At 41.7% G+C, this 15151-nt stretch overlaps 1 protein-coding gene across 1 annotated transcript in view; it reads left to right on the top strand.

Moving 5' to 3' along the window:
- The window catches only part of SGCE (sarcoglycan, epsilon), a gene marked incomplete at its 5' end in the record, with an annotated part of 22270 nt that extends 8210 nt beyond the window's left edge, over positions 1-14060 (top strand). Inside the window, 9 exons of the mRNA XM_010156357.1 lie at positions 1628-1700; positions 2544-2742; positions 4244-4406; positions 7737-7948; positions 8706-8732; positions 9446-9634; positions 11218-11261; positions 12093-12127; positions 14010-14060. Coding sequence (XP_010154659.1) covers positions 1628-1700; positions 2544-2742; positions 4244-4406; positions 7737-7948; positions 8706-8732; positions 9446-9634; positions 11218-11261; positions 12093-12127; positions 14010-14060 — 993 coding nt within the window. The remainder of the gene's footprint in view (positions 1-1627; positions 1701-2543; positions 2743-4243; positions 4407-7736; positions 7949-8705; positions 8733-9445; positions 9635-11217; positions 11262-12092; positions 12128-14009) is intronic.
- Between the last annotated feature and the right edge of the window lie 1091 nt (positions 14061-15151).

Raw genomic sequence — 15151 nt, 5'->3', positions numbered from 1 at the left:
GACTAATCACATCTGTAAAATTAATCATGTGCAGAAGTACTTGCAGGTTCTGCTTAGCTTCTGGAGAAGAAACTGTTATTTAAAACTGCCCTTTTTAAAATGGCTTGTGCTTTTAGATTCTAGGGTCTATATCAAGACTTCCATTCTAAGCATGACCCCAAGCCTATATTGGAACTAAATCTTGCCTATATTCTAATTATTTAATTGCAGTCCCACTGTCAGATGTGCCTTTGGAATTAATTCCGTGGGACAGGAGGAGGGCAGATGGCATTTGTTCCCCTTCCTAGTGCCGTCTGTGAGGAGTGGTTGCATATTCTTGGCCTGAATATAACTTTCATTGTGTCCTAATGCCCGAGATGATGTCATGGGAAGGCCAGTTACTTGGAGGAGACCTCTCGGTTAGGAGTGCCCAACATGCATAGGTTTGCAGTGGAGCAGGTAATGTTCTTGAGCTCCACCTGCTCGGAAAGCTGTGCAAAGACAGTTTGTGTTTGGATGAGTATCCAGTACAGCGGCAGTCTCCAGCACTGTTACTGCTACTTGATTTGGGTGTTGAAAGAACCCTTTTAAAAATTAACAGCATTGAGGATTTGAAAGAAAATCTCATTTATTTTATATTAATTTTATGATGAAATTGTTACCTGACACAGTTACATCTTGCATAATGTAAGCTTTTCCTTCTGCTCTTCAGTGAACCTGCAGAAAATATTCCAGAGCCTTTTTCCTTTTCATTTAAATCCCTTAAAGGAAGTGCAGCATCTATTACTTTTGTTTGTTTGACAATCAGTGTCACTACGCTGTGTTTGTGGAGGAGCAACATAGTTCTGTCACTATCGCCACTCCTCTGCCCCTCCTTTGGCCCTGAAACGAATGAACTGAAGTCCAAAATTAGGGGAAAAATGAGTACAACTTCTGAGCATTTGCAAGCATTTGAGGGATCCCGTACATTTAAACTATAAGATGGGTATCCTTAAATAATCTGAAGGCGTGAGTTTCCAAAAATAAAATCATGAATGTTGCATCTACTTACTATTTTTCAATTCCCCTACATTAGATTCCAGGTTTTTTCAAAAAACTACTTGTGTCTCAGTTCATGGGGTATGACTTCAGTGAAGCTAGAGCTGAAACTAAACCCCAGTCCCAAAGATTAGACTTATTGGGATCTTTCCTTTAAATATCTCCATCTAGCGGAGTTCCCTAGGGGCTCTCAATGAATGCAGAACTTGGGGGAGAGGCTTGAAGGGTGGGTGGAGCAAGGGAGACACCGGTCTTTACCTATGGTTGTTCTGAAATCAAAGGTGGCAGAAAAGAGAGGGGACACGTGTGTAGCAGAACACTTTTACATGGACCACACTACATTCACGTACATCCCTCGTATAACTATTTGGCTATAGACTGGGCGGGAAAGGTCCAGTATCTTGACCTGAAGGTGCTACTGCATCGAATGAACCGATCTCGCATTTCAGATGAACGAATGAAGGTTTGTACGTTTCAAAATAAGGAGGCAAAGCATTTAAAAAGTGCTCAGTATTTCTAAATTATCAGTTTAATTTTCTTTGATGTTTCTCATAGCGGATTTTCACTTTTCCATTGTTTTGCAATCCTATCTTTTTCTTCCTTGCTCTAGATCACTGCGTATAACAGGCGTACCTTTGAGACAGCAAGACATAATTTGATCATTAACATAATGTCAGCAGAAGGTACGTACAGAAAATCGCTTTTTGTGTTTTGAACCAAATAAGCAAAAATCTTTTAAAAGATCAAAAATGTAATGTAAAATAGTTGTCTGGTGTTCAAGCCAAATGTGGGGGCACAGAGAGAAAGAAGAGAGTTTTGCCTCCTGATTAAATTTATTTATTTTTATCTAAATTATTTCTGTTAGGTAAGACTATTATTCTTCGTTCATTAAAGAAAAAAGAGCATGTTTGCTTTTTTGTTTTCATAATGAATTTCATTTTTTTTCCCGTCTCTTCAAATGGACCTTCCATGAAGGCTTTTACTCTCTTTCTGCATGTTGTTTAGTTTGCTTAGTTCTGCATGCTCTTTATAACAGAGTACAGGTGAGTTCAGAAAACAGCAGATTACGGCATTTATGGTCATTTCAATTAAAAAAAAGGTTGAATTGTATAGCTTGTGTCCTTAAAATTTGTTCTCTTCATGTTATATATTTATAGTCTGGAGTATTGCAGGTTGAAATCCATTGTCCTGGCAGATCAATTTTGACCCCAAAACTAGCTTGAAGGTAATTTTATCAGTTTAACGAAGATTTACCAGCTGAGACTCTTTTCCTTTAGTCCCCTCTTTCATCCCACAGTTGCCTTATAAATAGCCAGTGGCGTTCAGCTTATATAATGGCTAATGGTACCAACTATTTAGTTAAACCTAATCACACTAGAGTCTAAATAAATTCCAAGTGTGTTGAAATACAAGATTTTTGGAAGGATATATCAAACTTCAAGGGGTATTACATCAATCATTACTTCAAATTCTTTGTTATGGAGCCTTTGTTTAAGGCAAAACTCTTCATTTTTCTTCACAACTAGATTTTCCTTTACCGTATCAAGCGGAGTTCTTCATAAGGAATATGAACGTAGAAGAAATGTTGGCAAGTGAAGTTCTCGGTGATTTTCTCGGAGCAGTGAAAAATGTGTGGCAGCCAGAACGGTTGAATGCTATAAACATTACTTCAGCCCTCGACAGGGGAGGGAGAGTTCCGCTTCCTATTAATGACATGAAGGAGGGGTAAGCACCTGTGACAATAATGGTGTTGCTTTGCTTTTTTTTTCTCTACTGAAAAGCTTAGTTATTTTTTCAGGTTTTCTGGAAACCTTGTGATTGCTGTTTTGTATTTTGGAAATGCAGATTGGTATTAGGTATGAAGATATTTACTGATGTTCCTTTATACCATGTGTTTATCACGTTAGACACCATTTCAACAAACAAGAGTTCCTATACATGGATTTTAAAATTCAAGGAATACTAATCAATTGCATTAATCATAAAACAGCTGGTAGTAAATATGCTGATTTTGTCTTGCTTCTGAGCAGTCATTGGACACACTTTTCGAATATTCAGTAGTTCCTAGTTCACAAACCTCAAAATTCTGAAAGAAGGTGTGATAGCACATGGGTAACAAAGACACTTAGATGCATTTAGCATGAGGCAGTGTCATTTGTAGCTGTACTCGTAGTGAAATTTAGCTGCGTGCTTCAGGAGCACTGTGGAATTTCATCCGGAAGTGGTAAGCTGAGGTATCTGGGGAATTCAGGTTACTGATGGAATGCACTATTTCCAGTTGTTATTTGTAACCATAGATTTGTTCTGAAACATGATACTTCACTTAGAAACTAATAAAGATTCAGTCTTTTCAAAATACGGTTGTGGTAGTGCTTTTCCCTGACAAAGATAAAGATGCCTAGTTATTTCTAGATACTTTGGGTCAAATAATATCTAAGAAAGGGCTGAAGCTTTAAGATCTTGAGATGTCTGCAGGCCAGATTGTTGTTTCGGAGCCCTTTAAGTGCATCTGGAGTGTTTGAGCATATCTGAAGTAGGAAAGCATCTCCTGCAGTAATAGCAGAGCCACTTAATATAAGCGTCTACGCTTCAAACAGTTGGTTAGGTAATGCCTCATATACCAAGCAGCAACCAGGACCTAATTTCAGTTTCAGGATCCATTGATATGTTACTGCCTCGTGCAGCAAACTGTATTTTCCAGCAGCATTCTACACGTTTAAATATTGAAATGAATAATGTAATTAGCACAGCAGCTCTTACTTCGTGCACTGTAATGCTAAACGAAGGATTACGCTTACATTCAGCTTTCAGTATTCTGCAGATTTTGTTGGCATTGCATAGCTTCAGAGTGGAATCTTTTAGGAGAAGCTGGGGACTTTGGCAGGTTCATGTTAGTATGAGCTTCAGAAATAACTAGAATTTTATTTGAAAACATAGGAAGAAACTCTTTAAAAATACTGTGCTGAGCAAGACTGAAAGTTTCCTTAAGATAAAATTATACTCTTTTTAATGCGATTTTCAAAAGTACTGATTTACTTACATGAGGAACCTACACTTGTAGCTCTGTGATTTCATAGGGATTGACAGCTCTGATGGTAAGCAAACATTTACATGATGCAGCACAACAGACTAAGTTGTAATAAGCAGCTCTAAAAAGCCTTTGGATTTCTGAACTTTGGGGATTTGAGAGGTATCCTGACAGTCTGTCACTCCTCTCTTTCTGCAGTGTATATGTTATGGTTGGGGCAGATGTTCCATTCTCTTCGTGCTTGCGAGAAGTGGAAAACCCACAAAATCAGCTGAGGTGCAGTCAAGAAATGGAGCCTGTAATAACCTGTGATAAAAAATTTCGTACTCAATTCCATATTGACTGGTGTAAAATCTCTCTGGTGAGTTATTTTATTATTGCATAAAAATGATGTTTGTAGAAGCACAATATTTTATGCCAGACATGATTTAGGTAGGAGTTTTGCCAGCCTGGCCAGACAACTCTGCCAAATTCCACTTAAACATGATTGATTGACATTGTTTTCCATCTAGCAGACACTTAAGACTGTGAAATTATTTTGCCACGTAGGCTAAATTCTATTAGAGTCGAGCACCAGTGAAACCACCGTATTCATTTTCCCTAGCTGTGATTTGTATAAATGGCCAGAGAACTCCAGGGCTTACAGAACTAAAAACAATGAGAGAATTACTTAAGTAGGTGTAGCTCATTAATTCAGTGTGCTAATACCACTAGTTATACTTGCTTTCCTAAAAAGTGTTTGTGTGTGTGTGTATGTATATATAGATGCTTTATTAAGACTACAGCACTAACCAGTTAAATAGTATTTCTGTGCTGTTAAAAAATCTTTCTGAAAATTGTCTAAAACTTATTTCATGTTAAAGACAAAATAGAAAAGACTGTTGACTAATGAAATCAGAATCAATGGGAACATTCTTCTCCGTCATATACAAGAAAAATAATAACTAAACACTAGACTATTTGCCATGGAACGAGTATAACTCTCAAAGAGGCTTTTTAATGGTCATTTTTGTTTAGTTCTGGTCAAGAAAAATCAGAAATGATAAAGTATTGGGAGAGAACAGTGCAGATAAGTTTGAACAAAGGTGGTGAAGGTACATAAAACAAACCTGGATGATTGTTGAGCTACTTCAGACATCACCCATGAGGAAACGGAAAGGGAGATGTTGAAAGGTTTTTGTACAATATAAAAAAATGTATTCGGTATGAGAAAAGGTATTCATACACAAAATGCATTAGGTAACTTCCAACCCTTTCTTTCCATACACAGTAAATTGGGAAGGCTGTTTGAAAGCTGGAAAATACTAGTTTTCAAAAGAATATCCAGACTATTTAGTCCTTACTGGCTTTCTGTTGAGAAATTGCAAAAGGTCCTTGTGTACACAGCAGTACTTACCAGCACCTGGAAAACAGCAGAAGGAAGTCAGAACAAACTATGCCAAGTCTTTGACTTCCTTCTACAAGAAAGAAGTAGAACAGAGGGGCAGCAGCAGATGTCATTTCTTCTTGGCAAGGTTTTTGATACTGTCTCATAAGCAAGCTCAGGAACATGGCCTAGATGAAGCTAGGGCCTGGTGGAGAGCTGGTGGGACAGCCATAATCACAGCAGAATTATTAGGAAGTCCTTGCCATTCTTCCAGTAATAAGCTGGATGATGGAATATGCTTATTGAGTTAAATTTGCAGGCCCCATGAAACTGAAAGGATCTACAGGTGCACTGAAGGACAGAATTCTGAAAGATCTTGGGAAGTTGGAGAAACAGCCTTAGAAAACAGGGTGAATTTCAAAAGGAGCTGCGGGGGAGTCGTGCACTAACCAGGAGCAATTGACACCACCCGTGCAGAACGAAGAGCAGCTGCCTAGGAGTACTTCTCCAGAAAACACATCCAGTGGTAACAGTGGCTCCTAAGCTAATCATGAAGCAGCACTGTCGTGCCGTTTTGAGAAAAGCAAAGGTTGTGTAACCAGGGACAGGCTCTCCAAGAGAAGCACCGTTTTCTACAGCAGCCTATAGCCTGGCCTTCTCGAAGTCAGCACCGGTTTTGGTGGCATGCCACAGTAACCGAATTGAAATGTGTGTTTGCTGTCTCCAGCTGTAAACACAGCTGCGTGCGGTGCTTACGTTACTGCTGCTGCACGCTGCAACCTGACGAATCGAAGGGAAAAGGGAGCCAAGCTTCCCTCTACCGAACCGCAGTCTGCTTTCCACAGCGCAGCCCGTGGGGTAGGAAGTCCCCCAAGATCCATGGACTGGGAGGGAGCTGGGCTCCTGTGCTGGTTTCCCACAACCACAACACAGACCAGTGAAAATGCAACCGTCCTATACTCTTCCTCCTGCTTCTTCTGAGGCGACGGTGGTGGTCAGCACCTAAATCAAAGAGTGGATTTAAGTTCGTGGGTCCCAAATTCTGAAGAGAGGGGCAACCTAATACATCCTTCCTCAATGCTGCTTTCTGATAGCTTGTTCTCACGCCGTGTATGGGCTTCTGTCCGTCACATCAGTAACTGCGTATGTCTTCGTTGTGGGTCTGCTCAGGCCTTGCGCTTCATCTAGGCAGAATTCGTAACATAAAATATACTGAATATATATATTCGCTATGGAGAATACATAAACTTGGGTTTGTCCAACTGTCCCGCACTGATAAATACACGCACGTGTGTATGCATAGGGAGCTCAGCAAAACATTCTCTCTAGCATTCCATGAAAACCCGCTCAGACATTGCGTAAGTTTTACCACACCGTTTTATGACTGGCAGTATAAATTACGAAGACGTGACCATCAGTTACAGGATTTCCCAAAGAACAGTGTCAGACAAAAGGTTGAGAGTGTAGGTGAGTATAAATTATTTTCATTAACGATCTGGAGAGAGTTTTAAAACTGACACTGATAAAACTGAACGGTAATATCTGACTGAAGATACGAAGAAAATGAAGGCAGAAAATTGAAAATTAATACTGGAAAGGCAGTCAACGTAGTCGGTAACAAAAAAAATTTGTATTTCTGGGAACGTAAGCTACAGATATAAAATAAAATACAAAGCTTACCTGTGACCAGGAATGCAGCCTTCTGGAGGTTAGTTGAGTGAAGAGGTAGAAAAAACCTTGGAACTCCGCCTCTGGCCAACCAAATGCACATCCCGATTTGGGGCCATTCCTGCGTCGGGTGGGCTGAGGAGGCGGTGGAGCTGCTCAGTCCTTGGCAGCTCAGATTGCCCCTCCTGCTTGTTTGAGTGCGGGATGTGAAGCTTAATGGGAAGGAGGAGGAGAATCCATAGGTACTCCTCTTCATTGCTACCACCTTCATACAAGAGAGGGCAGTGTTGCTACTGGTAAGAAATGCATCAGTTAGTCAAAAAAAATCGGTGTCACATAATTGGTTTGCAGCAAAGCTCAATTTCTACTCAAATACTGTTTGTGTGAAATATCCCTAAAATTCATCTGTAAAATACAGAGTTATCTCTGGTACACCCAAAGTAAGGTTATAAAACTATAATAGATTACTCATCACCTTGGTCAGAAGCTTTCAACAAAACGTAAGGTTTTCCTGGTTGGGTGAAATCGTATGGAATTTGTCACATGCGGAATATGGATTCTTTTATGCGTTATGGCTGCTTAAATACTGTGTTTACATTCCGTTACTTTGTTACATAATTGCTTTTTCTTTCTTCTTTTTTTTCTTCTGGGTATCAGGTTGACAATACAAAGCAAGTTTCCACCTTTCAGGAAGTGATTCGTGGAGAGGGGATATTGCCTGATGGTGGAGAATACAAGCCACCTTCCGATACCCTGAAAAGCAGAGACTATTACTCGGATTTCCTAATTACACTGGCAGTGCCCTCGGCAATAGCACTGGTGCTTTTTCTAATCCTTGCCTATATCATGTGCTGCCGACGGGAAGGAGTGTGAGTACTTTAACACACTAATAAGTAACTGTAGATTTTTCTGAGATTGAAGTGCGTAGAAGACTGTTTGTTAGAAGAATCCCATTCAGTTCGTTAAAAACATTTAAAACAGGCCAAAAGATATCTTCTTGAGATACTGCAATATTTCTCATCTAAGCACATAAAGGAATTTCCAAGAGAGCAGATACAGGGCCTTGAATTGTTCGAGCTGACAGGGTTAAAAATCTCAACATATGCGCAAAACTCCGTAAAATCTTCATGTACGCACAACTCTCCAAAATGCCCCAAACAAATAAAACTCTAATAAAGGATCGTTCATTCAGAAAAGTATTAAGTAATTTCTAAAATTCTAACTTCTCTAAAGTAAATGCGGTTGAGGACGTGAACTGCATTTAGAAATGTTATAAAAGCAAAACGCGTAGAAGGAAAGCAGCAAGTCACGCAATTTCTGCCATTTCTTACACAAACGACAATTTCATTTTGTCACAGAATTTATTTTAGCCAGAAGCTTGTTCTTTAACTTGCATTTCCATTTCTCCGTGTGTGCGTCTGCGTGTGTGTCTGTCATCCGTATCGCATCTCTCTACGTGCGTTCATCGAGGCCTCATCAAAAACCCAGTCGCAGATGCTGCCAAGCTGCGCTTAGCAACAGCCTTGTCAGCATTCCTACATCACGTGCTGTTTTCATCGTCAGCTAGAGTTAATGTTCCAACTATCAATGCTATTATTTAATTCATAAATTTTGTTTTGTTTTTAGGGAAAAGAGAAACATGCAAACACCAGAGTAAGTGTCTTCTTTCCTGTTATTTTTCTTTTACCATTTAATTTTCATGCTCAGTAGCTTGTCACGCTTCATACATGTGTGTCATAATCTTCCTTCATTCTCTCTAATCCATGGTTTAATTCATAAACGTGAAAGCTGCTTTTAAATCAGCGTCTTGGCAAGGATAGAAGATGAGAATAAAAAGGGTTTGAAATTAACGACTGTCAATTCAAAATAAAATAGTGCTGTTAGAATAAATAGTCAGTATGTAATTCATACTCCTGGTTACTGGATTTCCCGGCCTGTATCTGAAAGGCAGGGGGCAGGAGAACAAATACCCTGGAAAGTATCCAGTGCCTATGCTATGGAGTGGTTTAAAATTACTCCGTGAGTTTTTATGAATCTACCACAAGCCTCAGGAGTTAACCAAAGCTGTTACTTTAACTGCAGCAAATAAATGAAACGTTAGCCATAAACTGCAGAGCCTTGGATCCTATGAAAAATACTTACCCAGACAGCGAAATCTAATGGAATAATTACTGCCTTAAAAATTAAATAAATCCAGCGTTTATTAAATTAACCTTGTAAAGGTTTAGTGTAATTGCTGTACTGTAGAGCCTGTAGCATGCATCAAAGCCCTCGTATTTTTAAGAAAAATAATAATTGTAAAAGTCAATTCATTTTGACAGAGCACTTAAAATACATATTTACTATTTTATTTCCTTTTGACGTAGCATCCAGTTAGTCCACCACAGTGCTATACAGAAATCGACCAAGGAGCTTCGGGACATGTCCAAAAACAGAGAGATAGCATGGCCTCTTTCAACACTTCCCGTGTTTCACCCCGTTACTGGTGAGATCGTGCCACCCCTTCACACAGACAGCTACGATAATACCAGCATGCCACTGATGCAAACACAGCAGTAAGTTCTGTATTCTGGTTTATTTTATTGCACGTGCCAGTCCTCCTTAGGTGGCGCGGTTGAACTACGGGTGCCGGTGCTTGCCATCAGAAATGCATTCCTTGTGGCGGGAGCTGTCACTGATGACTGTAGTTGGAGATTGCCCCCATGTTTGCATTTCAAACAGAAAGAAAGGCCTTCTGTTACAATACCAAGTGGCTGGGTTTCAGTCCACAGGCTTGGCAAGAAGTTTTGGGTGGAACAGTTAAATTTCTGCATGTTTTGGAGAAAAACTACTTTTGACAGAGGAATCGGTTAACGCTGTTCTGTTTTAGACACCCTGCGTCTCAACCCCGTGTCTTTGGAGCTCTGGTGTAGACCTATCACCAGGTTGCTGGTGGTTTCATACCAGAGAGTCCAGACTTTGCAAGTCTTTAGACACGTGGTTTATGCCTGAAATGTTAACGTAGAACAGAAGGGCATATTCCGTTGCACAGACAGTAAATACAGACTTGCCAGAGAAGGCATTCAGAGGTCTTGGCCGTTTCCATTGTTGCCAGCCTCCCTCCGAGACAGAAACCAGAAAAGCATTCATTTCCATGCCTTAAAGTTCATTTATCAGTAAGCTAATGGAACTGCTTCGCACATGCTCGAATTCCGAGTTGGCTGGGCTGTAGGAAAGAGGCGCGTCTAGGAAGTGTGGGTTGAGGGCTCTGGGATTGAGCAGGTCTGAGGCAGAGGTCTCTGCAGCGGCTGCCGTTGGTTTTCAGTGCCGCGCTGCAGCACCAGCTCCCGTTGGTTGCTCCTCAGCTGGCAGGCTTGCACCGCCCCGGTCATGCTGGTACTGTGCCGGCACTAACCAGGCCCCAGTTTACACCTGCTTGCCCCGAATTCCCTTTGTAATGTAGATACGTGCTAGATGAGCGTTTTCTTCTCCCTGTCCCAAGGCTAAATCTTCCAGACAGTACGGCTCTATGGGTTGTCCCTTGCATAACTGCTGCAAAGTGCTCCACTCTATATTCTAGTTTCTTCCCTACTCAGAATAGCCATTTGTTATGACGGAGGTGCCAAAGCCTGGGCTGTCTTACATTGTCCATGGGGGTTTATCTGCTTCACCTGCATTCCAACCCCTAACTCCTTTCTGTAAAAACAATACCTGGTACCTGTTAAAACAGACAGAAGCAGGACGCAAACATGTGACTTTGCCTGGCAAAGCGAACTGGTCCAGTGTGTGAAACTAGGTGACCCTTCATTCACTCCTGTCAGTCATTAAGTTGCCAGCACTGTCACCTTTGCTCTGTTTATCACTTACAGAAACCAAACTCTGCTCAACATCAAAAGCCACCAGTGACTCGTTACCTCTGGCGTTTCACCACCTCTGAGCCTTTGAACCCACTTGACAAGTACAGTGACGGGAGCTACCCCGTAACACTAATTTTCTTTCTTTTATTGACTTGGCCAACCTTTTGCTAACTGTATTAGCCCAGTGACAATGGAGTATTGCTTTGTAAGCCAAACCGCACCTTTTACATGCTGAGCTTTTATGCATAACGTCCTTCAGAGTTCGTGTGGAAGCATTAAAGAGACTAAATTGTTTTTTGTAGGAACCTGCCACATCAGACTCGGATTCCGCAGCAGCAGAGTGCAGGTCAGTGCTGAGAAAATACTGTAACTGTTACGTTCCCAGTGTGGGAAGTCACTAGCCACAGTGCATACAGTGTGGACAGCGGAAACCAAATAGAGGAAAGAATTACAGCATCGTCATTCCAGAATGTTTTTGATACATCAGTGAAAATTTTGTAACGGGATTGATTAACACGTAGGAGAAATGCTCCTTTAGGACTCAGCATGAGGCGCTGGAGCCTGGTACAGCCGAGTTGGAAACCTCCTCATGTAAATAATTTTCCATTACAACATGAAGTTACAGCCAGATTCCCAAATGTGGTTACACTCCCCAGATTCCCTAAACCCTGACAGGAAATACAGATTTCTGTTTCCCGCCAAGACTGGTTAAACTCTGAAGAAGCAGCTCTTTACGGCTGTCACTAAACGTAAAGAGCTGATACTGGGGAGTCTGGGGTGAGGTGAGTACCCATGCTGCTGCTTTCCTGGGGCGCAGTCGTCACTTTTACACCATTTTCACAAATCCTAATGTAGTGGCTGAGGTTGTGAGGGATCCCATCAGAGTTTATTAAGGCTGGTTGTTCTCTCCGGTTAGTGCATCAGGTGTGAGGAAAAGCTATGGCCATAGCCCTGTAGGGAAGGGGGGGGACAAGGATCATACAAGGAAAACTTAGAGGCCAGAGTAGAATTTGTGAATATTCAAAGAGTGTTCAGGCAAAGCTCCGGATATGTCTTCAACATAGTGCGGGAACTACAGCTCCAAGAGGAAGATTTGGTGTAACTTAGGAGTTACGTAAGCAACTCTTTCTTTTCATTCAAAATCCTTCTTCTTCGTTAATGCTTTCGGGGATTAAAGGAGAATTTCGTATGACAACGTTTCAGAGATTTGAGGCAAGTATACAATAGCCGCTTCTGCCTGTGCGGGGTTGGTTTTCTCGTTCCCTGGAAATCAAAACCGAATTCTAAAACAACCACCTGGCTGCAGCTGTGTGCAGTTTGTGCACTTTGTCCTACATCTGCTGGCAGCGTCCATCTGGAGCCTCCAGCACCGGCTGGGGTCGGCACTTGGCGCCTCACACTCCTTACTGCCGGCATCCAGCTAAAAATTCACGCCGTTCGGCTCTTCTGTTGCCGCCCTTTGGCTGCAAGAATTCCAGTCTGTCTTGCAGTAAAAAAGGTGTCAAATCCCCTGGTGGGAAGTGCTGTGTGTTGACAGCAGTGAGGAATCCCTCTAAAGGTACGAAATTTCAGCTGGCATGGGATTGTTGCTCGGAAGTCACGCTGCAGAACTGCTCTACAAAGGGATCTTAGAAATCCTCCTGGCCTGGTGTTTTCTGGAGTATGGTATTTTGTAAGAACAGGTGTGTCCTACCACGTCCGTCACTGATGCCGCCTCTGGCAAACCCTCAGTGGTTGCAGGGGAAAAGCGCACCTGGGACAGACGGTGCTTCCTCTTCTCTTAGTTCACAGTGCCACCTTTCCTTCTAACGCAGACGTGCAGGTGACGCTGCAGGCACCTCCCTGGTGTGACAGCATGTGCCTCTTGCAGTTTGTCTCCTAAAGGAGGTCGATGACTCGTGTGGTCCCAAGGCTAGAATTTCAGAAAGTTATGATTTAAAACAAAATTCAGGTGCTCCTAGATTCCTTTTTTTAGTGTCATCAGTACAAACGTAGCAATCAATTTTATTGATCTGTTCAAACAAGAAATTTGCAGAACTAAAACACTTAAGGCTAAAAAACCTGTAGAACTAGACATTCGCTGTTCAATTTTCTTCCTTTCCTGCAGAAAATTCCCAGTAATATACGCAGGATTGTTAATGTACTGTCAGTCACCACCATAAACAAGACAATCATAGAATCATAGAATGGTTTGGGTTGGAAGGGACCTTAAAGATCATCTAGTTCCAACCCCCCTGCCATGGGCAGGGACCCCTTCCACTAGACCAGGTTGCTCAAAGCCACATCCAGCCTGGCCTTGAACACTTCCAGGGATGGGGCATCCACAGCTTCTCTGGGAAACCTGTTCCAGTGCTTCACCACCCTCTCTCTGTGAAAAACTTCCTGACGACATTTCTATGTTAAAGCTTCAGGAAACCATACTCAGTAATTTGAAGAGCAGACCGTGTCTAATAACGGCTGTCGTCTCCAGGATCCATCCCCAATAAGACACAGTTATTGTTATCACACTAAACCCCAGTAACTTTATAACAATAACCTTATATAAAGACACAGACTTACTAGCTGACCTAATGCTCGACTACTTCACAGTGTTAAATACGACTGGGAAAGGTTTGCTATGAAGGGTGACAGCTCACATCTAACGTTGGTATTACACTGCTGGGAGTTGTGACTGCTCTCCCATAAGAAAAGGTACATAAAGTTTTATAACTGTCTGTCGATCGGCTATTTTAAGGCGCTTGGATGAAAAAGCTTGTAGGATATTACTGTAATGGAAAAGACTAACTAGTGCGTGTACCCGACATACTGCATTTTCTGTTTTGAGCTTCACGGTCTCCCTGTGAAGTCTGTTAGAGCCCAGGTAGAAAGGTAGATTCCCAGTTAAACAAACTTTCCCCAGATCTCTCCCTTCCCAGAAGCAAGCAAAGCTTTTTCTTGTGGGCATCACCTTTTGGTCCAGGCTGTACTTGCAGCGCTTCTCCAATGTGGTTGTTGGTAAAGGACTATTTGTAGGCTGTGCTGGCAGTTGGCAGCTCAGCATGGCTGAGCCATCATCTGTCACTGACGGACTATGTGAATTCTCATCTGCTTGCAGGTAAATGGCATCCCTGAGGAAAGAAAGCTAACAGAAGCAATGAATTTGTAATCAGAGAAGGCAGCACACTGTCTTACTTCTGTACATGTTCCGATCGACGCATGTGTGTTCCTGGTGTGTATTGTGCATGCCCACAGTCTTAAGATGCTTGCAGTGCCAGAGAGTACAATCACTTCCACGTAACTAACGTACTGTATCCTTTTGTACTTGGGACATTTTGGACAATTTGTAAACACTGATAACTTTTTATATTTGTTACCTTCAGAAAATAATCTTTCAAATATATGTATTAATAAATAGCAAACTCTATTCTGTCTTGTGATCTCTCCTGCAAGTTTTAACAGGGAAATCAAAACTTCAAAATAAGCACCGGGATCAAAGGATTTCAGTGGGACGATAAACAGCTTTGGAGTTGCACATGCAAAGCAGGAGCTTATAAATGTCCAAACTTGTGCAATATGAGGCTTAGACACAGCTTTCCAGATTTATTACGCATTAACTTTTTAGAGATTATCAGAATGTAATGAAAAGCTATTTTTGGGAAAAAACCCCAACCAAATTAACCCCCATATTTATCCTGTCTGACAGCTTGTGAGCAATAAAACATTTAAAATCTGTCCATTCATTATCTGGTTACGTTAGAAGAAACCGCTACAGCTACTGGAGCCAGAAATGGAAGTCTGCAAACAAACAAGGGGAAAGGTGGTTACAGTATACACAGACTAACTTTTAACTCCTTAAGAACACTCTCCGCTATTTTTTTTGGTGCTATCCCTGATGCGGTTTATTTTTTTATATCCTCCACGTTCTTGGTTCTTTTGGGAGCTGTGGGAGAACTAGCTCTCCAGTAGAGCAGGGATGATTTCTGAGCAGCCAGAAGTTGGTGAAGACACACTGTCCTGGGAGGTGGCTACTTTGAGAGGCATTTTTCCCTGCAGCCGAAGGCATTCTCCAGGATATGACACTGTAAGCAGAGCTGCGTCTGCTTTCCACTGCTACGTGCTGCGTACGTTTCCCTAGCTGAGCTGTCTGAGGTCTCTGCTAAGAGAAATTCTGAGTAATTTAGGAATTCTAGACTGAGGCTAAAAAGCAATGGCAAAACGAGGTGATTCGAGTTTGAAAAGACCAAAGTAGTCACTGTG

Source organism: Eurypyga helias, unplaced genomic scaffold (assembly GCF_000690775.1).
Source record: "Eurypyga helias isolate BGI_N326 unplaced genomic scaffold, ASM69077v1 scaffold38177, whole genome shotgun sequence".
Lineage (NCBI taxonomy): Eukaryota > Metazoa > Chordata > Aves > Eurypygiformes > Eurypygidae > Eurypyga > Eurypyga helias.
The sequence above is the reverse complement of the archived record's forward strand: the minus strand, read 5'-3'. Positions and strand labels throughout refer to the sequence as shown.